Raw genomic sequence first — 23,119 nt, 5'->3', positions numbered from 1 at the left:
TATGTTACTTGGTGTTTTTCCTTGCAGCTTTTAAAATTCTTTCTTTGTTCTGTGTGTTTAGTGTTTTGATTATCATGTGGCGAGGGGACTGTTTTTTTAAATTAATTATTCACTTTATATTCCTATCATAGCCTCCTCCACCTCTCCCCCTGATCTTATCCTTCAACCTTCTTCTCCCTTTTTCCCTTCATCATCTACTCAGAAAAGGGGAGGCCCTTCACAACCAACCTAGCCTGGCAATCAAATTGCATCAGGACTAAGTGCATTCTCTTCCACTGAGGCCCAACAAGGCAGCCCAACTAGGGGAAAGTTATCCAAAGGCAGGCAACAGTATTCATGTCAGAGACAACTCTCAAACTAATTTCTAGGGGACCCTCATGAAGAATAAGCTGCCCATTAACTACATATGCGTAGGGGACCTAGGTGCATTCAATGTATACTCTTTGGTTGGTGGTTCAGTCTCTCTGAGCCCCTATGGTCTTTGGTTAGTTGACACTGTTGGTCTTCTTGTGATGTTCTTGAGCAGACTTTTCTTTTTTTCTGGTCCACTCTATTCATTGTTCTATATGCTTCTTGTACTTTAATAGGCACCTCCTTCTTTAGGTTAGGAAAAGTTTCTTTTATGATTTTTTGGGAAACATGTTCACAGCCTTTGAGCTGGGATTCTTCTCCTTCCTCCTTAGGTGTTGTTGTTTGTCTGTTTGTCTTTTGGATACAAGGGTTTCTCTGTGTAGCTTTGGCTGTCCTGGACTTACTTTGTAGACCAAGCTGGCTTTGAACTTACGGCGATCGACCTACCTTTGCCTCCCTGAGTTCTGGAATTAAAGGCATGTGCCACCAAGCCTTGCTAGGTTTGGTGTTTTTGTAATGTCCTAGATTTCATGGATGTTTTGTATCAAAAGTTTTTGGGATTTAACATGTTCTTTGACTGATGTGTCCATTTATTTGTAGGCTTAGATTTTTCACCAAACATACTTTATTTAGGGTTCTTCAACACCTTACTTCTCTTCCAAGTCCCATGACTTTAGATAGGAGATTAGTAGGTAAAAGGCTGAAGACCTCTTTTATCCACTTCCTGTTGATTAGGGTCGACCGGTCTTTAGGGGATTAACAAACTCAATAGTCAGGATACCAATTGTCCAGTCCAAAGGCCAACACCAAGCAGCAACATGAACCAGCACAAGTCAGCAAAAGCCACAAGACTCAGTTGGATTGCTCCAAGAATTTCTTTGGAATGTTGACACATGAATATCCACCCATGGGTGTTCTCAGCTGGCCAAAGTCTTGTCTTCACATGAGAGAGCTCACAGCAAAACATCGTGTGTCCAGCTTGCAGCATAACATCACAGGACAAAACTGAGTCTTCAAAGAAACCAGAAACTTTCACTTCATTTATTCTATTGTATCTTCAATTCCTGAGATTTTTCTCTTCCATTTCTTGTATTTTGTTGGTGAAGCTTGACACTGTAGTTCCTGTTCACATTCCTGAATTTTTCATTTTCATATTTTCCTCAGTTTCTGTTTTTTTTATTGATTCTCTTTCTATTCTCAGATCTTGAACAGTTCTGTTTCCTCTAACTATTTGTGTTTTTTTTTTTTATTTCTTTAAGAGATATGTTCATTTCCTCCTTGTGTGTGTGTTTCCTGCATTTCTTTATGGGACTTATTCATCCTACAGGACTTCTTCATATAGTTTGTTTTATGGTCTTTTTTCTTGTGCTTTGGCTGTGTTGGAATATTCTGGGCCTGCTATGGTAGGATTTCTGTGCTTTAGTGGAGACATACTGCTCTGGCTGTTATTGATTATTGTTTTTAAGTTGGCATGCAGTCATCTGGGTTCAATGTATACATATTTCAAAATGTTATGTTGTATATCATCAATATAGATATTATTTTTCTATTGCTATGATAAAACATCAAGGTCAATGTAACTTATAGAAAGAAAGGTTTATTTGGGCTTATAGTTCCAGTAGACTACTAATCCATTACAATCATGGTAGGAAAGTGTGGCAGTAAGCATACAACAAGTTGGCAGGAACAACTGGGAGCTCACACCTTAAGCAGGAAGTAGAGAAATTGAACTGGGAATGGTATTTTGAAATATCAAATCCCATCACTAGTGACATACTTCTGTTGTGGATATAAACATGTTTTTGCTTTGGATCCAGTGTGGTATATGAAACTGATTCAGATGGTCCACAGCAGACTATTTGCCTCATGCAGGCTCTAAGAGGAGCTCTTTGCCAGCTGCAGATAGTTTGGATCCGAGAACTCTGGAGAGAGAATAAATGCCAGAGCCCAGAGAGTGGAGTGAGGAGAAAGAACAAGGTTGTTTCTGCTTCTCCCTTGCTGCTCCTAGTTGCTGCTGTAAGACAAGAAGTTGAAGATATCCTGAAACCTGGATTAGACTTGCTCCTAGGAATCTGACAACTCTAACTAGCAAGAAGCAGCTAAGAAAGAACTGTGCCTCCTCTATCATTAACCCCTTCTCTCTCCTACCTGGTATTGGGATGTTGGAAGGGATTGGGGTAGAGTAGGGAGAAAAGATATAAGAAACACAAATAAAAGTTATTTTATTTTATTTTATTTTATTTTATTTTATTTTATTTTATTTTATTTTAAGTACGACAACATAGTTCATCCAATAAGGCTACATATCCTAAATCTACACAAATAGCATTACCAACCGGGGATGAAGTACCCAAACATCTGAGCCTATGGAGACATTCACATTAAAACCACCACAATCTGTATGAAGTTCAGTTGCAAATTAAAATAAATGAAGGACCCAGGTGTACCACCACTTAGGGGTAGAAGCAGGAGGACTGACTGCAAGTCTGAGGCCGCTTTTGGCTACATGGTGAGGCTGTTTATATATGAAATAAAACTAATGAAAATGAGGGGTTGGAGAGATGTTCCATCAGTTAACAGCATTGCTGCTCTTACAGAGGACTCAAGTTTGGATCCTAGCACTTACATCTACATTAGGCAACTCACAATATCCTGTAATTCCAGTTTCAGGGGTCTGCCACCTTGTTCTAGCTTTGTTGGTCACAGGCATGCACCTGGGCATAATCATACATAGATACATAAGTATCCATGTAAAAACAGAATAAATGGAGACCATCCTGGAGGCAAAATGCCTGTTCTGAATCCTGGCTCTATGACCTTCTAGCAACATAATTCTCACAAATCAGATCTCAATATCGTGGATTCTAACCTATAAATGAGAGATGGAGTGATTGCTACTTGACAAGAATTAGCTTTACTTGTCAAGGATTTAAAATCATGCCTGGTATTCAGAAAGTAATTAATACGTATAAGTCGCTGTTATACTAACAAAGCATAGACAATTGGGCCATACTAAAGAAAGTGAAGATAATGAAACATTTGGTTTGATATACATAGTACTTCTGCTTTGAGTTTCCCCTACATAAAGTTCTATTATTTATTTTTTAAATTTATTATTATTGCTATTGTGATCTTAGGGAATCAAGCCAAGGTTCCCATAGAAGCTTGACAAGCAATCTATCACTGACTAAGCTCCTATTTACATTTTTTTTAAAACAGGGTTTCCTTACACAGCCAGGCTTCCTTCAAATTTGCTATACTTCTGCTTCAGCTCCTGGGCTTTTATTTGTTTTGGGTTTTGTTTGTTTGTTTTGTGTCCACTAGTAATATTATCCCATATAGAAAATCTGGGCTGGCTGGTAGCTGCTAACTTTGGATTTGAATGAAAACAAATATTGCTCAACACCTACAAAAACAGGGACCCTCAATAACCATACAAATGGGGGCGCAGCTGTGTCAATGTCTGGGACCTGGGTTCTTGCATTCCAAGCAGCCCCTGTTGTATGTCTCCTGATGAAGTAACCAGAAATGACTCTAAGCAGTGGTTTTCAACCTGTGGGTAGTGACCTCTTTGAGGAGTCAAATGACTCTTTCACAGGCTGTCTCATGTCAGATATTTACATTATGGTTTATAATAGTAGTAAAGAATACAGTTATGAAATTGTTTTTATTGTTTTTGAGACAAGATGTCCTTAGGATAGCCTTGCCTGTCCTGGAACTTGCTTTGTAGAACAGGCTGGCCTCAGACTTAAAGAGATCTGCCTACCTCTACCCTCCAAATGCTAGGATTAAATGCATGAGCCATGGCTCCCAGCGCAAAAAAATAGTTTTATGGTTGGGGTTACCACAACACGAGGAACTGTAGTAAAGGTTTGCAACATTAAGAGGGTTTCGAGCCATGGCTCTAGAGATGAAATCCTTTTCTGCAACAGGAGAGTAAGGGAACATCAAAAAAGTTGCTAAAAGGACTTTGACCACCTTGAGCATGGCTCTGGTAGGCCTCACCCTTCTTTTCCATTCCCTCTAACTTACTAAAAAACAAAAGAAAACAAAACAAACATCCCCCAAACTACAAACAAACAAACAGCAACAACAAAATATTAGATTACATGCCTAAAGCTAGACACTAAAGTCTATCCCCCCCCCCTTTTTTGGTTACTTCCTCCTTCTGAAGCTGACTACCAAGGTCCACCTATCAAAACATTGAAGTCCAGCAATCAAAAGCCCCCTTTGGCTCACCTAATCAACATACCCAATTAAAATTAACTCCTTACGCTAACACGGAGTTCTCCTTGTACCTTTATAAACTGCCATTTTTCTATGTGCCATGTCTGTCTCTCTTCTCTATCCAAAAGTAGTCCTTTGTCCCTCTGGGACAAATACCCCTGACCCCTTTCCCTGTTACAGTCTCCCTTTCCCTAGACCTCTATGACCTGTTTTTGTCTGTTATTCCCTGTCTTCTGTCTTTCTGGGGCAAATAAATCTACTTTGTACTGAAAAATAAGTCTTGGAGGTCTTGAGTAGAAACTGTCCTCACAGGAGCCATTTAAACTACTAGAGCCTCTGGGAGTCAGGGTGGCAGAGCATCTTCTCTTCTATGCCTGTTTAAGACCCACATCTCTACAGGTGGCTCTCATAGATGATGAACTCAATCTCAACAAACCTTCAGGGTCAGGGTCACCCGGGGGGCAGACCCCCACCCCTTCAGGTAGCTCTCGGGGTTAGGTGCCTGCAAAGGCCCAAACTCTTGCACTCCTGGAAGCACAGCTGCCCACCACTAAACTTGCTTAGCAACTTGAGAAAGGCTGCCAAGACAAGGGGGCGGAGCATGTGTGCTAATCTTTGGTGTGTATGTGTGTGTGTGGGCACGGTGCTCAGGCTAGGGGATGGGACAGTTGTGCGCTCTGTGGCAAGCGTTCTTTGGACTGTGTCCCCTGAGATTTCACTACTGCAAGCAGGCCTAATGGCTGCGTTTAGGTGCTCCATGGACAGGCAGCAAAGGGCCAGTTCCAGGACCAGTGAAATCTTTGGGACTTCTCCACTGTCCTGTGCAAGGTCGGATTCTTATTCCTGCCAATCTCTGGCATGCAGGCACACTGTTGGTGAGTCAGCCAGGGTTGGCAAGGCCCAGGGGAATAGGTAAACGTGGTGGCAGTATTTGTGTTTAGAGCCATCCAGTTAGAGCAGTTAGGTCCTCAGTCTCAGTAGAAAGGATTCCTGACCTATTCAGTTGAGGGCCTTCCCACCCTCTCACAATTTCTCTCATGTGGTGCTAACAGGTTTAAGGAATGGTATCTTCTTGTTTTTTCTGTTATCACAGTTCAGGGAGCCTTTCTTTCCACTCAGTCCCTGTCTTTGGCTTTCATAGAATTGCTCCACAAGTTGTTAATGTCTGACCCTGAGTTTACCCTGAAAAGAATTAGTGGTGGTCTTTAATAAAAATTTGGGCTTTTTATATTTTGGAAAAAGTGTCATGTAGTACAGGCTGGTCTCTATCTACAGTAGAGTTGGGCAGTTGTAGCAGAGACCATATTACTTAGAAAGACTACAGTCTTGCTATGTAGTCCAGGCTGGTCTGGAACACACAGAAGTGTACCTGCCTTTACCTTCTGAGTGCTGGGATTAAAGGTGTGCCCCACTACATCTGGCTTTATCTGTTCCACTTTAAGGAAAATATTTTCAGCCCCTGAGACAGACCACAGAAGTACCTTGAGGTTGGAACATTTAGTTACCTAGTTGCTTATGTCTGGATGGTAGGCCAGTGGCAGAGAAGGAAAAGAAAAGAAAAAAAAAAAGCAACAACAACCAAAATAAAACAACAAAAAAACAAAATCACTTTGGGGTTTCATTACACTTGGGTCCATTACAGGTAGGCATTTAGGTTGTGAACAGAGAAGCAATTTACACACATTGTTGTACATCAGCACCTTCCAGTCCTGAGATAGACTGGTTTACTTTTCAGCCTTGCCTCTAACAATGCTTCTGCAATGTGTACTAAGGGCTGAAGAAAAGGGTGCTTTCTGCTCACACACTAAGCACACACCACAAGCCAAGTATCAAGGTTCCTGTGGGTTTCCTATTTCCTGCTGAGGACCACTTGAATGCCTGTGAAGAACTCAAGTTTCTCAGTTCATTCTTCATGACCGGAGATCAATAAATAGATATGTGTGTACATTAGTCAACCTTCATGGCTTGATTTGACAGTATGGTGACTCCACACACCACACACTACACACACACTCCAACCTTCCACCAACCTCTACCAAGCTCATTTCACCATATGACATACTACAAAATGAAACATTAGGTAAGAGTTAAACAATGTTTTGAAATATGTCGTAAGAATGCATATGCACCTTTACCAATTGTTCCCCCTAACACAGTCATGTACACACTCCCTTGAAAACAGTTGTAGTCAGTGAGGCATCAAATTCAACCATCTGCAAACTATCTCAGTATCTGAAAAGCAGACTGGCAGACTTTGTGGCTTTAAGATAGTGGGGTGAGAAGGTGCATTTCCTCAGTTTTACAGCTTACAAATCCTTGTGGGGTCAGAAGCATAAATCTCCAACTACTCTTTGAGAACAATCTGAACATGCTGGGCTTGACTCTTAACCTTATGACCTTGGTACCTTGGACAACTTATATCACCTCTGGTGCTTCCTATGTAAAATAGGGATCAGAGGTAAAGCTAAGGGGAAGGCTGAAGGAGTTAAGAAAGAGTATACAAAATCAGTCCCCATTGTTGCTTTCTGCTGGAAGACAGACCGATAATGATGTCAACATCCTTCCTGAGAAGTCATTTGTTCCTCTTCTTTTCCCTTCCTGTCTTTGACTTATTGCTCTCTTCTCATGTTGAGCCTTCTTAGCTCATGAACTCATTACTGAGGCATCATTTCTCAATTCATATTTTTTATGTTTTTTTAATTTTAATTTTAATTTTTTCTTCACAATTTATTCATTATATTTCCCAATTGAAGCTCCCTCCCTCAACTCCTCCCCCAATCTCACCCTGCATCCCTCTTCCCCCATTCCCTTCCCTAGTCCACTGAAAGGTGTTCTCCACTATTGCCATTGTTTTCCAGAAAAAGGGCATGTTCTGTGATTCTCACAAACCATTTGTGTTGGGTTTCCAAGTCTACATTCAAAACCCATACCTTGTATGGCATATTTATTTGCAGAATTGTGGAATTCCCCAGGGAGCAGAGAAATGGGTTAAATGTTAAGATATAAACTGTTACAACATATGGTTTGCCCCAGAAGCTTTGTAGCTGAACCTTAGCATTTTGTGTACTCCATTATGTTAAGCTAATCAAACTGAATGTAGGATTCAAGGGCAGCAAATGCTGCCTGTACTTTTCCATGTCATCTTTTCATCCCATTAACATTTAACTCTATCAGATGGGAGGAACTCAGTCTGGGAGTACTTACATAGCCTGGGATTCCAAACACCTGCCTCCAGGGGCATCTTGTATTGCATGACATTTTAGACAAAAGTAAGTAGAGTGTGAATCATACAATTGCCCTGCCCTAGCTTTGAAAAGTGGCTGTGATAGATGCACCACATAGAAGTTTCTGAATGGCAGAAGGAACCCAGCATCAACTTGTGCATTGTGCTCTACTACTGATGTATCTTGCCCTAGGCCCTTTACTTGTTTGTCATGAGTGAAAGCCCCATGTTGAGAGCGTCCCAATATGGTAAATGTTTAGGGCAGCCTCTTAGTAGAGGATGTAGCTCAGTGGTAGAGTGGTGGCCTTAAATATGGAAGATTCAATGTAGATGCTTCCTCAATGATATTATGATACATTTCAACTTCAGTAAATGGATATATCAGGACATTATTTTAAATTGTACTATACTCGCTGGATGTGTTTATATTGTTGAGGTTGGAACATAAGACCTTGCATATGCTAGGCAAGTGTTCTCCCACTGAGCCACATGACTATATTGACTTAACTGACTTCCAATTGAACAAATCATTTCCAACATCCAGAATTTTAATTAAGATTTTATTTTTATTGCTTATTGTTTGTATGCACATGGATGTGCCATGACATATGACTGTGGAGGTCAGTGGACAACTTTGTGAATTCAGTTCTTTCCCTTCATCTTTACATAGGTTCTGGGTATTGAATTAGGATCTATAGTAAGTACTTTACCCATTGAGTCATCCCTGTCCTTATTTTTCTTTTAAGGAAGAAAGCATGTTTGTTGAGGACATTGCAAGTAACAAGTACTGGTCAATAACAAGATTCCTGGTCACCTCTATTATTCAGGATTTAAAAGAACAAAATGTTTTTTAACTTTATTTTTAATGACAATCAAATGTTTCTACTTTTCAATAATTCTATGAAGAGTTAATTTTGTGTACAGTTTATATACATTCAGACTAAAGGCATATTGGCATGTAGGTGTGTGTGTACTTTTAAAACTATGAAAGGCCCACCATGGTAAGACAGGCCTGTAACCCCAAATCTCAGGAGGCAATGAATTCCAAGCTAGCACAGGCTATACAGCAAGACTCTTTCTCCAACTGCCTGTTCGTGTTTTGCAACACTGTGGATTGAACCTAGGAACTTAATGCTAGGAAGTACTCTTTTCACTTATCACTATTTCTAACCTTTAAAAAAAACAAAACAAAAAAACAAAGCAAAAACTATAAAGAAAGGAAGAACTGAACTTAAGTACTTAATTATTCTCAAAATTATTACTTCATTTTAATTATTAGAAAATTTTATTAAAACAAACTTTGCATCAGTGAATTGGCTCAGTGGGTAATGGTGCTTACTGCTAGGTCTGACCAACTTAGTTTGAGTCTCAGATCCCACATGATGGAAGGAGAGAACTGACTCCTGTGAGTTATCCTCTGACCTCCTAAATCATGCTGTGGCATGATATTCCAAATGATTCAGCAGAGCCCCAGTAGCCCAGAAGAACTCTGAAAGACAAATCCAGTCACCAAATTGCCAAAGCAGAAATGAATAAAGTGTAATTAATAAAAGTTAAAAAAAAAGCAACAAAAAAAAAATTGCCAAAGCGGTTTGTAAAAGAACAGTTTAAAGGAGCTCACTAACTAAAAAGGAAAGCAAAGCCTGAAGTGCCAAATGTACTGAAAGTCCAAAACAAAGCCTAAATACTTTTTTCTCTGTTTTATCCAATAAAAGTGGAAAACAGCTGATGCCAGCTAAAGGGGGAAGACTAGAAACTGTCCCTGGTACTAAAGTGATCATAGAAACTGTAAGTGACCATTCAATCATTCATCTTCATTTGAAGTCAACTTGCTGTGAGTGGCTGACACCCAAAATATGTCTTTTCTCTTGGCCATGACTTGCTAAAATTGTTATTGGAATTGATAAGGTGAAAACTTCGATCCTGGCAGTTCCAACAGCCTAGGTTTGGCCACTTGTCCTCGACAGTCCAATTCAAGAGATTAAGTAATAGTGAAAAGCTGAGAGGTGATTTATTTAATGTGGCAAGGTTGAGAAGAGGAACAAAAAAAAGACCAGTGATGCTTGTTCCATGAGACCATCATTGGGGTCCTAATGTAAACTTTAGGTTTATCTTGTCAAACATCCTACTTCTTTTCCTTTTACATTAAAAATATTTTCAAAACAATGAAGCTTTGGGTTGGGGATTTAGCTCAGAGGTAGATCACTGTAATCCTAGTACTTGGTGAGGCAGAGGCAGGTGAATCTCTGTAAGTTCAAGGCTAACCTGGTCTACAGAGTGACTTTCAGGACAGCCAGGGGATACATAGAAAAACCCCCGTCTCAAACAAACAAAGTCATTACCTGGAAAGGTTCATTTTCTTTATTAATAATCTCAAGCCCCATTCATTTTCTTTATTAGTTGTAGAATCATTAATATTTAATATTAATGCATTTGTAAAAGGAATTAATTATTCTATTAATATTAATTAATGCTGGTTACTAATACTGCGGTTGTTATTCTTTAACCCACTATTTTATAAATAAATGCCACAGAGACCTATTCGATTTATTGTAACCATTAAGTCTCTGGAGCTGAGCAGATATTAACCCTCTAAACATTCTTGTCTACTCCTCAGCCAAAATTTCCATAAACTTGCACATGTTCCATTTGGGCTGTTTATGTTTTATCAGGCCAGTCCTCAGAGCAAGCTGCTCCTGGCCATGTGTTCTTGGTTACAGTAACCCATGGCAACCTGCTCCTCTCTTTCCTCCTTCCTCTCTTCAACTTGTGGTCCTTCTGTGACCTCACAAGCCAACAAACCTTTCTCCACCTACCTCTTTTCTGCCCAGGACAGGCTGTAAGCAACTTTATTAGCCAGTCTGTGATAATTTGGGAGGCAAGGGTCATACCACATCATTTTGGATACAAGAGAATTTGCTCATTGGACAGAATCATGGGGGCACTATTCAATGACTTTTAAAAGCATCTCTGAACAGCATAACACATAATTAGGATTGTCATGTGAGAACTTTTTGGGTATCATGAAATGTGGGAATCTGGTGGCCCTCCATTTGTAAAAATAAAGACGCAAGATCTTTTAATATTTCAAAGCTTAGGCTGTAGCTGGGCAGACTCTGAACTAGCTCTTCGAAGTTAACTAGACCATCTAGCCCCATCCAAACACATGGCTAGCTATACCTTCCAGGCTCATAGTGACAACTGTCTTCTCTCAAGTATTCTGACAAAAGGGCCTTCCTTTTAATTCTTCCCAGAGTTGTTTACTACCTCTCAGGAAAGACCACCTTCCACTTCTCTCTATGACCAACTACAGGCTGTCAGCAACTTTTATTATCCAATTAGGGATAATTTGGAAGCAGGGTTTATACAACATCATTTTGTATATGTAAAACTTTGCTCATTGGACATTAAGGATCTTGGAGGGCAAGTAACTAACATTTGAATACATAGCAACTTGAGATCAACTCCAACAATGAAATTTATAAACATATCTTTTCTTTTTCCTCAATTTTTGATATGTGGCCCAAAATAATTCTTTGTCTAGTGTGGCCTAGAAAAGCAAAATACCTTTTTGTTGTTTATTTTAGACTCCCTACTATAAACCATTATGTTTCTGGGTTTCTTGTGCATACAGATATTAGGGATCACTAGCTACACAGGAATGGTGACCACATCAATAATTGTTTTTGAGACTGGGTTTCTTTATAGTCTCAGCTGTCCTAGAACTTGCCATATAAACAGGGCTGATCTCAAAATCACAGAGATCTTCTTGCCTCTGCCTATTGGAGCTCTTTTATTTTCTCTTCTCTTGTCTTGTTGAACCACGTGGTGGTTTGCTTTATATTATTAGATTTTATTGTGTCATGTTTCAATGTTACCACATAGAAGCCTACTCTTTTCTAATGAGAGAAAGAAATGGAGTGGATCCGAATGGAAGGGGAGATGGGAGAGGAACTGGAAGAAATAGAGAGAGGGAAAACTAATGGAACTATATCATATGAGAAAAGAATCTATTTTCAATAATAGAAAAAAAAGAGTTGTTTGAGTTTGGAATAGCCATTATGGGGGTATTGTAGAAACAGTCACACTGTACAGGAATTGGTATAGAACTGTGCCAGTAATAACAGGCTTATAAGTGCCTTTTGCACTGGTTGTCATCAAATGATAACAGATCAGTGCAGGGCACACATATATCATATTTGTGAAAGTAATTGGAACCGTTGGTCAGAGGATTATTAGCTACTGCACTATTGACCAAGGAAGCTTTTAAGTTTGCTCTTGGGTCCCCCATCACTATTTACATGTCACATCAACTCCTTTTGAAGGAGTGCTTCCTGAAGGAGAAATAAATAGTATCTTTTAATTTTACTTGTGTGGGGGTAAGCCGCTATATCATGGCTTGTAATTCTTGAACATTTAGACAAAGGGTTCATCTCTGTTAGTCTGGTCTTATCTTCTAAATGTCCTTTTGAGTTATGACCAGCAGCAAGAAGAGCTGAGCTCAAATTTTGGTCACAAGGAGTCTTTCTTTCAAAGGGATGGTTCATCAGTGTAGAAAAACTGAAATAGTACTTCTTTTGTATTTGATGGGCTCATGCTTCCATCCTGTAGTCAAACAGAAAAATGCTTTATGTACATGAAAGAACTTTCTTTCTTTAAATGTACTTTGGGGCATAACTTGCTGTTATGTGGAGAAGTAAATGAATGCTTTCTGGATGTAGAAATACTGGAATTATTTTTGTTTCTACTGTAGTTCATAGGCTTATTATGCTGCTATCCTATAGACAAAGGGAAGAATATGGTCTGGACAGAAATACTGAGATTATGTTTGCTTGTATAACATTTGATGGGTTTTTGCTGCCATCCTGTGGATGAATGGAAGAATGCTATGTGGATATTGAAAGACTGAATTTATCAAATTAATTTTTTTTTGCTTGTACTGTTGTTATCTTGTACAATGCTAGAATAATGTTATACTAGCTTATGATAACCAAAATTATTATAGCTGAAGAAAAAAATAAATTATGTTTTGCTTCTTCTGTATTTGATGGGTTTGTAATGCTGCCATCCTTATGCTGTCATCCTGTGGATACATGGAAGAATGCTTTGTAGACATATACATACTGAAATTAAGGGCTGGAGAAATGGTTCAGTGGTTCAGAGCACTTGTTGCTCTTTCTGGGAACCGGAGTTCGATTCTCAACACCTTCATGATAGTTCAAAATCATTTGTACCTATAGTTCCAGTGGATCCAATGCTTTCTTCTGTCCTCTGTGAGACCTAGACATGTATGAAGTGTACAGACATACACACAGGCAGAACATTTTTAAATTTTTTTAAAATTTATTTATTTTTTATATTAATCACAGGTTATTTACTTTGTATCCCAGACATAGCCCTCTCCCTCATTCTTTCCCAATCCCATTTTCTCTCCCTCATCTTCTCCCTGCCCTGTTCCAAGTCCACTAACAGGGGAGGACCTCCTTCCCCTCCATCTGACTGTACCTTATCAAGTCTCTTCAGGACTGGCTGCAATGTCCTCTTCTGTGGCCTATCAAGGCTGCTCTTCCTTCAGGAAGGGGTGGTCGAAGAGCTCGCCGTTGAGTTCATGTCAGAAATAGACACTCTTCCCCTTATTAGAGAACCCATTTGGACACTGAGCTACCATGGGCCACATCCAAGCAGGGGTTCTAGATTATATCCATACATGGTCTTTGGTTGGAGAAACATTCTCATGAAAGACCCCTGTGCCCTGATATATTTGGTCCTTGTGGTGCTCCTGTACTCTCCAGGTCTTACTAATGCCCCCTTCTTTCATATGATTCCCCAGGCAGAACATTTATATGCATAGCTAGATAAATCTATAAAACGTTTTTATTTAATCACTTTAAAGACAGATCCTAGCCTCTTTTCTTCTTTTCTCCAGCCCCACTCTCACTTTCCCCTCTTCTTATTCCTCCCTCTTCTTCTTCTCAGAGAAAGGGAGGCTCCCAAGGGGTATCAACTCACCTTGGCACCTCAGCTATCAGCACCATTAAGAGAATCCTTTCCCATTGGGGCCAGACAAGGCAGCCCAGCTAGGGGAAAGGGATCCAGTGTCAGGCAACAGAGTTATAGACAGACCCTACTGCCATTTTTAGGGAAACCATTTGTTGACCATGCTGCAATCTGCTACATATGTGTAGGGGTCTGGGCCCAGTACGTGCATGCTCTTTGGTTGGTGGTTCAGTCTCTGTGAGCCCCTGTGTGCCAAAGTTAGTTGACCTGTAGGTCTTCTTGTGGTGTCCTTGACCCCTCCAGCTCCCACTAACCTTCCTCCCGCTCATCCACAGAACTCCCCAAGATTGGCTTATTGTTTGGCTCTAGGTTTCTGCATCTGTTTCCATCAGCTTCTGGATGAAGCCTCTCAGAAGACAGTTATGCTAGGCTCCTTTCTGCAAGCATAATAGAGTATCATTAATAGTATCAGGGATTGGTTCTCTCTCATGGTCTCAAATTGGACTAGTCATTGGTTTGCCATTTCCTCAATCTCTGCTCCATCTTGACTCCTACACTTCTTGCATGCAAGACAAATTTTAGGTAGAAAGTTTTATGGGTAGTTTGTCATCCCCCTCTCTCTATTGGAAGTCCTATCTGGCTACAGTAGGTGATGACTTTGGGCTCATTAACTCTTGCTGCTAGGAATTTCAGCTAGGGTCACCCCCATAGATTCTTAGGATCCTCTTCTGTCCCAGAGATGTCCTTCTTCTTTCTCACAGTCCTCTCCACCCCAGTGTCCCCACACCTGATCCTTATCCCCTTTACCCTCCTCATGCACTCTCCCATCCAGTTCCCTACCTCCATCTACTTCCATTGTTTATTTTATTTCCTGTTCTGAGTGAAATTCAAGCATCTTCCCATTGGCCTTTTGTGGCTTCTTTGCGTCTGTAGATTGTAGCATGGTTATCCTGTACATTAAGGCTAATATCCACTGAATTCATACTTTTTGTGCTGAAAGACCCCCGCCTCACCCTAAGTTAAACATAGCTAATGCCATTTTGTGGGACACCACTGTTTTGAGAAACTCTGTAGGCTAGGTGGGGAACTGGAAAATTACTAAGAAACCCAGCTGTGTCATATCTACGGTCAGGCTGCCCCAGTCGAGCTAAAAACAGTTTGTGTTAATCACCCTCATGGGATATCTGTGAGACTGTTCCAGTTGAGATAAGAGTCCTAAGGAAAACAACAGGTGGCGGGCCAAGTTAAGGGGTCATCATGACCGTCTCGACCACCCAGTTCCTGGAATCCTGGTGTCCCTGCCAAACTCTGACTCAAACTGTGGTCTCATGTAAATGTACCAATCAGCCCCCTGTAACCATGCTTCTCGCTTCTGTACCCGCGCTTCTGCTCTAAAACCCTATAAAAAGCCCAGCTTTCCCCCAGAGGGCGCGCGAGTCCTCCGAGAGACTTTGTCGCCCCGGGTACCCGTGTATTGAATAAAGCCTCTTGCTGTTTGCAGCCGAACAATTGGTCTCGCTGATTCTTGGGACGGGGGTCTCCCTGATGGAAGATTCCCCTAGGGGGTCTTTCATGTGGGGGCTCGTCCAGGATTTGAGACCCCTACCCAGGGACCACCGACCCAAATTCGGGAGGTAAGATTGCCGGCAGAACTTGTTTGTCTGTGTGTCAGTTGGTTTCTGTCTTAAGTGTTTGCATCCGAATCTGAGGCTTGGCCAAGTCATCCGTATTAGGGCGGAGGCCAGAAGGAGCCGATGGGCTCGGACTTCTCCTCCGCACCTCTGGGAGATGTCTCAGGGGGTCTGAAGGGGGCTAGGTTTTGGCTCCCGCTTGTTGTGAGGGTTCGAGTCCCTCCCGAGGGTTCGAGTCCCTCGTAGAAGTAGAAACACGACCCGACCCGGACTTTTCGGGGCTTCGCCCCTGTTCGAGGACTACATGTTTCATCTGGGAGACGGAGGAACTGGACCTCCAACGCAGTCTCCATCTGAATTTTTGCTTTCAGTTTTGCGTCGCTCTTGTGCTGCGCGGCTTGTGTTGTGTTTTGTCTGTCTAATTTCTGTAGTGGGTGTAATAACTGTGTTCTATCTATCTGAAAATATGGGACAAACTGTCACTACTCCCAAGAGTTTAACTTTACAGCACTTCAAGGAAGTCCGTGACATCGCCCACAACCTCTCGGTGGAAGTGCGAAAAGGAAAATGGGACACCTTCTGTTCATCTGAGTGGCCAACCTTTGACGTGGGCTGGCCACTAGATGGCACCTTTAACCTAGGAGTTATTTTACAGGTGAAAGCTAAAGTCATGGACCCTGGACCCCATGGACATCCTGACCAGGTTCCCTATATCATCACATGGGAATCTCTGGTCAAAAATCCCCACCATGGGTAAAGCCTTTCCTTCCCCCTTGCCCGAAACTCACCCCGTCTGCCCCCTCCCTTCCTCCTCCGCTGGTTCCAACCCCGACTAACTCTACTCTTTACCCGGTCCTCACGAAACCGGCTCCAAAGGAGACCTCTGGGCAAAAGAAGACACCTCCAGTACTGCCAGCAGACGATGGCCCTCTTTTGGATCTTTTGACTGAACAGCCCCCTCCTTACGGAAACCCAGACCCCGTTGGGGAACCAGAGGGAGTGGCCACCAGACGGGAACCCCAGGGAGAATCCACCTCGTCCCCGGTGGCAGGACGATTGAGGGGGCGTCGGGAAGTCCCTCCTGATCCCTCCTCCCAGGCCCTTCCATTGCGAACGGGGCCTGACCACCAACTCCAGTACTGGCCCTTCTCCGCGTCTGACTTATACAATTGGAAAAATAATAATCCTCCTTTCTCTAAGGACCCTTCTAGGCTCACAGCACTGATCGAGTCTATTCTAGTGACCCATCAGCCTACTTGGGACGATTGCCAGCAGTTGCTCCAAACCCTGTTGACCACCGAAGAAAAGCAGCGGGTCATCCTGGAAGCCCGCAAAAATGTTCCAGGGGATGACGGGCAGCCCACCCAATTACCGCAACAGATTGATGCTGCCTTCCCCCTGGAGCGACCCACCTGGGACTTTACTACTGCACGCGATAGGGAACACCTACGTCTCTATCGCCAGTTGCTCATAGCGGGTCTCCGTGGGGCTGCAAGGCGCCCAACTAATTTGGCACAGGTTAAGTTAGTGACCCAGAAACCTGAGGAATCCCCCTCTGCTTTTCTAGAACGACTTAAGGAGGCATACCGTATGTACACTCCCTATAATCCAGAAGACCCAGGTCAAGCAACCAATGTAGCCATGTCTTTCATCTGGCAGTCTGCCCCGGATATTAGAAAGAAGTTAGAAAGGCTTGAAAACTTAAGAGAGAGTACAGTACAGGATTTATTAAAGGAGGCAGAGCGGATTTTTAATAAGAGAGAAACACAGGAAGAAAGAGATGAAAGGCTAAGGAAAGAAGCAGAGGAAAGAGAGAACGTAAGAGAAATAGAGAATTTAGCAAGTTACTGGCCACAGTAGTGACAGGACAGAGACAGAGTAGGCAGGACCTGGGAGACCGCTGGGGTCCACAAGTAGACAAAGACCAATGCGCCTACTGCAAGGAGAAAGGACATTGGGTCCGAGACTGCCCAAAGAGACCTAAAGGGCCACGAAAGCCTAAACCCCAGGCCACCCTGTTAAACCTGGAGGATTAGGGGAGTCAGGGTCAGGAGCCCCCCCCCCCCGAACCCAGGATAACTCTTAATGTGGGGGGGGCAACCCGTTACTTTCCTGGTGGACACCGGAGCCCAGCATTCGGTACTCACCACCTCACCGGGACCCCTGACTGACAAATCGGCGTGGGTTCAAGGAGCCACCGGAGGAAAAAAGTACCGGTGGACCACTGAAAGAAGAGTCCAACTCGCCACCGGTAAGGTGACTCACTCCTTTTTGCATGTTCCTGATTGCCCTTATCCACTGTTGGGAAGAGATCTATTAATGAAACTCAGGGCACAAATCCACTTTGAAGGGACTAAGGCCCATGTTACTGGGCCTCAGGGACAGCCTTTGCATGTGTTAACCATAAACCTGGAAGATGAATACCAACTTCATGAGCTTGAAAGGCCCTGGCCGCAAGAAATGACTGTTTGGCTAGAAAAGTTCCCCCTAGCCTGGGCAGAAACAGGAGGAATGGGTCTCGCAACTCACCAGCCCCCCCTGGTGGTCACTCTAAAAGCATCAGCAACTCCCATTTCCATTAAACAATACCCGATGTCACATGAAGCTTACCAAGGAATTAGGCCTCACATTCGGAGACTTTTAGATCAGGGCATTCTAGTACCTTGTCAATCCTCCTGGAATACACCTCTCCTTCCGGTTAAAAAGCCAGGAACGGGAGACTACCGCCCGGTACAGGACTTGAGAGAAGTCAACAAAAGGGTAGAGGATATACATCCTACAGTTCCCAACCCATACAATTTGCTAACTGGGCTTCCTCCGAGGTACACCTGGTATACGGTATTAGACCTTAAGGATGCATTCTTTTGTCTGAGGTTCCACCCTCAGAGTCAGCCCATTTTTGCCTTTGAGTGGAAGGATCCAGAATTGGGAATATCGGGTCAGCTTACCTGGACCAGACTCCTGCAGGGGTTCAAAAATAGCCCCACCTTATTTGATGAGGCGTTGCACCGGGACCTGGCCGACTTTAGGGTTCATCACCCTGCTTTAATCTTGCTCCAATATGTAGATGACCTCCTCCTGGCTGCAGAAACTAAGGAAAAATGTAAGGAGGGAACAGAGGCCCTCCTGAGGACTTTGGAAACTCTAGGATACCGGGCCTCAGCTAAAAAGGCCCAAATATGTCAGAGGCAGGTTACATACCTGGGCTATCAGATCAGGGATGGACAAAGATGGTTGACAGAAGCACGGAAACAGACAATTCTGAAAATTCCGGTGCCCAAAAGCCCGAGGCAATTAAGAGAATTCCTGGGTACTGCGGGGTTTTGCCGCCTTTGGATCCCAGGATTCGCAGAGATGGCTGCGCCACTTTACCCACTTACCAAACCAGGGACTCTCTTTACTTGGGGGGATGAGCAGCAGAGAGCCTATGCAACCATAAAAGAGGCCCTGCTGACCTCCCCCGCACTGGGGCTTCCGGACTTAAACAAGCCCTTTGAGCTATTTGTGGATGAGAAACAGGGATATGCTAAAGGGGTCCTGACTCAAAAACTGGGACCATGGAGGCGTCCGATAGCTTACCTGTCCAAGAAACTTGACCCGGTGGCTTCGGGGTGGCCACCTTGCTTGAGAATGGTGGCAGCGATTGTCCTCCTGATTAAAGACTCTGGCAAGCTGACAATGGGACAGCCAATAATGATTCTGGCTCCTCATGCGGTGGAAGCCCTGATTAAACAACCTCCGGGCCGATGGCTTTCCAACGCCCGCATGACCCACTATCAGGCTCTCCTGCTGGACACTGATCGAGTATATTTTGGTCCCATGGTAGCCCTTAACCCGGCAACACTGCTTCCTCTACCAGAGGGTCCAGAAACTCATGACTGTCTCCAGATACTCGCAGAGATACATGGCACCCGGCCTGACCTAACCGACCAGCCCCTCCCTGATGCCGACTTCACCTGGTATACCGAAGGGAGCAGCTTTCTGGACAGTGGAGAACGGAGAGCAGGGGCCGCGGTTATTACCGAGACTGAGGTAATTTGGGCCAAGGCCCTGTCGCCTGGCACGTCGGCGCAGCGGGCTGAACTCGTTGCCCTAACTCAGGCCCTCCGGATGGCAGAAGGTAAAAAGCTCAATGTTTATACAGACAGCCGTTACGCTTTTGCCACTGCTCACATTCATGGGGAAATATACCGAAGGAGAGGCCTACTCACCTCTGAGGGGAAGGAGATCAAGAACAAACCGGAGATATTAGCTCTCTTGGAGGCTCTGTTCTTGCCTTCAAAATTAAGTATCATCCACTGTCCGGGGCATCAGAGAGGAGACAGCCCTGAGGCTCGTGGCAACCGCCTGGCAGATGAGACTGCCCGACAGGTAGCTCAGCAGGAAGGCTCAGTTATTTCCCAGGCCCTGACTATGGGAGAAAAGAATATAGACCCCTCTACCCGGGGGCCTGTTCTCCGATACAGCCAGGAAGACCAAAACCTACTAAGAGAAATGGGGGCCACCTATCAACCTGAAATTCAAAAATGGATATTCAAGGGAAAACCAGTGTGGCCCCAGCGTATGACTTATTATTTGATTGATTATCTCCACAAATTAACCCATCTGAGTTACAGAAAAATGAAAACCCTCCTTGAAAGAGAAGAAAGCACCCACCATTTGCTGGGAAAAGACAAGATTCTGCAGCAAGTGGCTGAAAGGTGCACTGTGTGTGCACGAGTAAATGCTGGACACAGCAAGGTGGGTTTCGGAACCAGGGTCTGAGGACACCGACCTGGAACCCATTGGGAAGTTGATTTCACAGAAGTCAAGCCTGGACTATATGGATATAGGTATTTGCTGGTGTTCGTGGACACTTTCTCTGGATGGGTAGAGGCCTACCCTACCAAACATGAGACTGCCAAAGTCGTCACCAAAAAGCTCTTAGAAGAAAATTTCCCCAGATATGATATGCCACAGGCACTGGGCTCTGACAACGGCCCTGCTTTCGTCTCCCAGGTAAGTCAGTCGGTGGCCACATTGCTGGGGATTGATTGGAAATTACACTGTGCATACCGCCCCCAGAGCTCAGGACAAGTAGAGCGTATGAATAGAACTATTAAGGAGACTTTAACCAAATTAACGCTTGCAACTGGCACTAGAGACTGGGTGACCCTCCTTCCCCTAGCGTTGTATCGGGCTCGAAATACACCGGGCCCTTATGGACTCACTCCTTTTGAAATCCTTTATGGTGCCCCGCTGCCAGCGGCCCATTTCTTTGACTCTGACATAGCCTCTTTTGCTGATAGACCTTCTCTCCAAGCTTACTTGCAGGCCCTGTATGCAACTCGTACAACGGGAGGTCTGGAGACCGCTGGCGGCTGCGTATCGAGAACAGCTCAACCATCCGGTGGTGCCACATCCGTTCCAGATCGGAGACCTCGTTTGGGTTCGTAGACACCAGCAGAAAAATCTAGAGCCACGCTGGAAGGGACCCTACACTGTACTGCTGACGACACCCACAGCCCTAAAGGTAGACAGCATCGCCGCCTGGGTCCACGCCTCCCATGTCAAGACCGCTAACCCCGAACACCAGCCTGACCACTCGGATTTAAAAGCCAGATGGAAACTTCATCGCACTCAAAATCCATTAAAGATAAGAAAGATTGACTCGTGGGGAACCCTAATAAGCTTGTGTCTCACTCTAAGTCTAGGAGTAGCCCATGCTTCCCCACATCAGGTTTATAATTATACCTGGGTCATTGAAAATCAGGCTGGGGATATTGTTAACTTAAGTTCCTCTATTGGGGCCCAGCCCCACTGGCCAGATTTAGAAGTAGATCTCTGTGCCCTTGCCCTGGGAGCAGACACTGATTGGGCAGTTCCTGATATTTTCTGGCCTCCACCTGGGGGCCGAGCACCTGAACGAATTACCCCAGGACGGGCCACCGATCCAAGTTGTATCAATTCAGTTGGGAGGGCCCTTTTACGGGGTCCCTCCAGCAGTGGGGTATGGGGTATTTACGTCTGTCCTGGCACACATCGGAATAGAACTCTCAATCACAAATGTGGGTGGGCAGATCAGTATTTTTGTGCCTCATGGGGCTGAAACCTCGGGAGACACTTATTGGAGGCCCTCCTCTTCTTGAGACTATATTACAGTAAAAAAAAAAAAACAAAAAAACAAAACTAGGAACATGTCCCACTTAATACGCCCCTCTGGGGGCTAAAATCAGGGGTATGCAATCCCCAGAGCACAACCAAAGGATGGTGCAATCCCCTGTTGATTCAATTTACTCCCCAGGCTAAACAACAGACTTGGACTTCACGAGGTTTTAGATGGGGCCTTAGGGTTTATAAAAATCGAAAAGATATAGGCCTCACTTTTAGAATTAGGCTTAAAAAGACCTTACCTACTACTAAATCTTGGGCCCCAACCCGGTTTTATCAGATCAGAGGAGGCCCTCTCAGCCAAGACCTCCACCCCTGTGGCCAACAGCCCCGAATGCTTCCGTTTCTTCCCTTAGCCCAACCGCCATGGGCCCCACTATGCAGCCTCAGAGGCCTGGGTCAGGAGATAGACTTCTTGATCTAATGACAGGAGCCTATCAGGTGTTAAATCACTCCGATCCCGACCGGACCCAAGAATGTTGGTTATGCCTGGTTTCAACTCCACCCTATTACAAAGGATTGGCTATAATGAGTAGTTTTTCTAACCATACCAGCCCTCCAGTGAACTGCTATCCCTCTGCTCAACATAAATTGACCCTGTCCGAGGTGTCTGGGCAGGGACTCTGTGTTGGAGCGGTACCTGCTGCATATCAGCAACTTTGCAATTCCACTGCCAGTATTGACACAGGGAATTACTACCTGGTTGGCCCCAATAGTACCTTTTGGGCATGCAATACTGGCCTAACCCCCTGCATATCGGCTCAAGGCTGGAATGCTGGTTCTGACTTTTGTGTTCTCATTGAATTATGGCCTAAAATAGTATATCATGAACCAGACTATGTCTACAGACACTTTGAGGGAAAAATTCGGTACCATAGGGAACCCATATCTTTGACTTTGGCAATAATGCTAGGAGGGCTAACAGTCGGAGGCATTGCCGCCGGAATTGGGACTGGGGCCACCGCCTTAACAGCAACCAATCAATTCCAACAACTACAACAGGCTATGCATGCCGACTTGCAAGCATTAGAAGAATCAGTAAGCGCTCTAGAAAAATCCTTAACCTCTTTGTCAGAAGTGGTCTTGCAGAACCGAAAGGGGCTAGATATCCTCTTCCTACAAGAAGGGGGGCTATGTGCAGCCTTAAAAGAAGAATGCTGCTTTTATGCCGACCACACTGGCCTAGTTAGAGATAATATGGCCAAGCTTAGAGAAAGACTTAACCAGAGGGAAAAACTCTTCAAGGAAGGACAAAGCTGGTACGAGAGTTGGTTCAATAGAGCCCCCTGGTTCACCACCCTTGTTTCCTCCCTCATGGGCCCCTTAATCGTAATCCTCTTGATCTTGTTATTCGGGCCTTGTATTCTAAATCGGCTGATCCAGTTCATGAAAGACCGGCTCTCTGTCATCCAAGCGTTAGTGTTGACCCAGCAGTATCATCAGCTCAAACAGCAGGGGACAGGAATTGACTCTCCCTAGGCCCTAGAATGAAAGATTCCATTCTAAGTTAAAAGAAAAATGGGGGAATGAAAGACCCCCG

The 23,119-nt window shown here is 43.9% G+C and overlaps 1 protein-coding gene across 1 annotated transcript; it reads left to right on the top strand.

The window, feature by feature from the left end:
* The first annotated feature begins 20,749 nt into the window (after nt 1-20,749).
* On the top strand, nt 20,750-23,058 carry LOC129676897 (MLV-related proviral Env polyprotein-like). Its single transcript, XM_055607413.1, is given in 4 exon segments — nt 20,750-21,418; nt 21,489-21,580; nt 21,616-21,830; nt 21,833-23,058. Coding segments are annotated over 4 exon segments (2,202 nt in total).
* The last annotated feature ends 61 nt before the right edge of the window (nt 23,059-23,119 follow it).

The sequence above is a fragment of the Psammomys obesus genome, unplaced genomic scaffold, assembly GCF_907164565.1.
Source record: "Psammomys obesus unplaced genomic scaffold, mPsaObe1.curated_primary_1811, whole genome shotgun sequence".
Classification (NCBI taxonomy): domain Eukaryota; kingdom Metazoa; phylum Chordata; class Mammalia; order Rodentia; family Muridae; genus Psammomys; species Psammomys obesus.
Note: the sequence above shows the minus strand (reverse complement) of the source record. Positions and strands in the feature narration are given on the sequence as shown.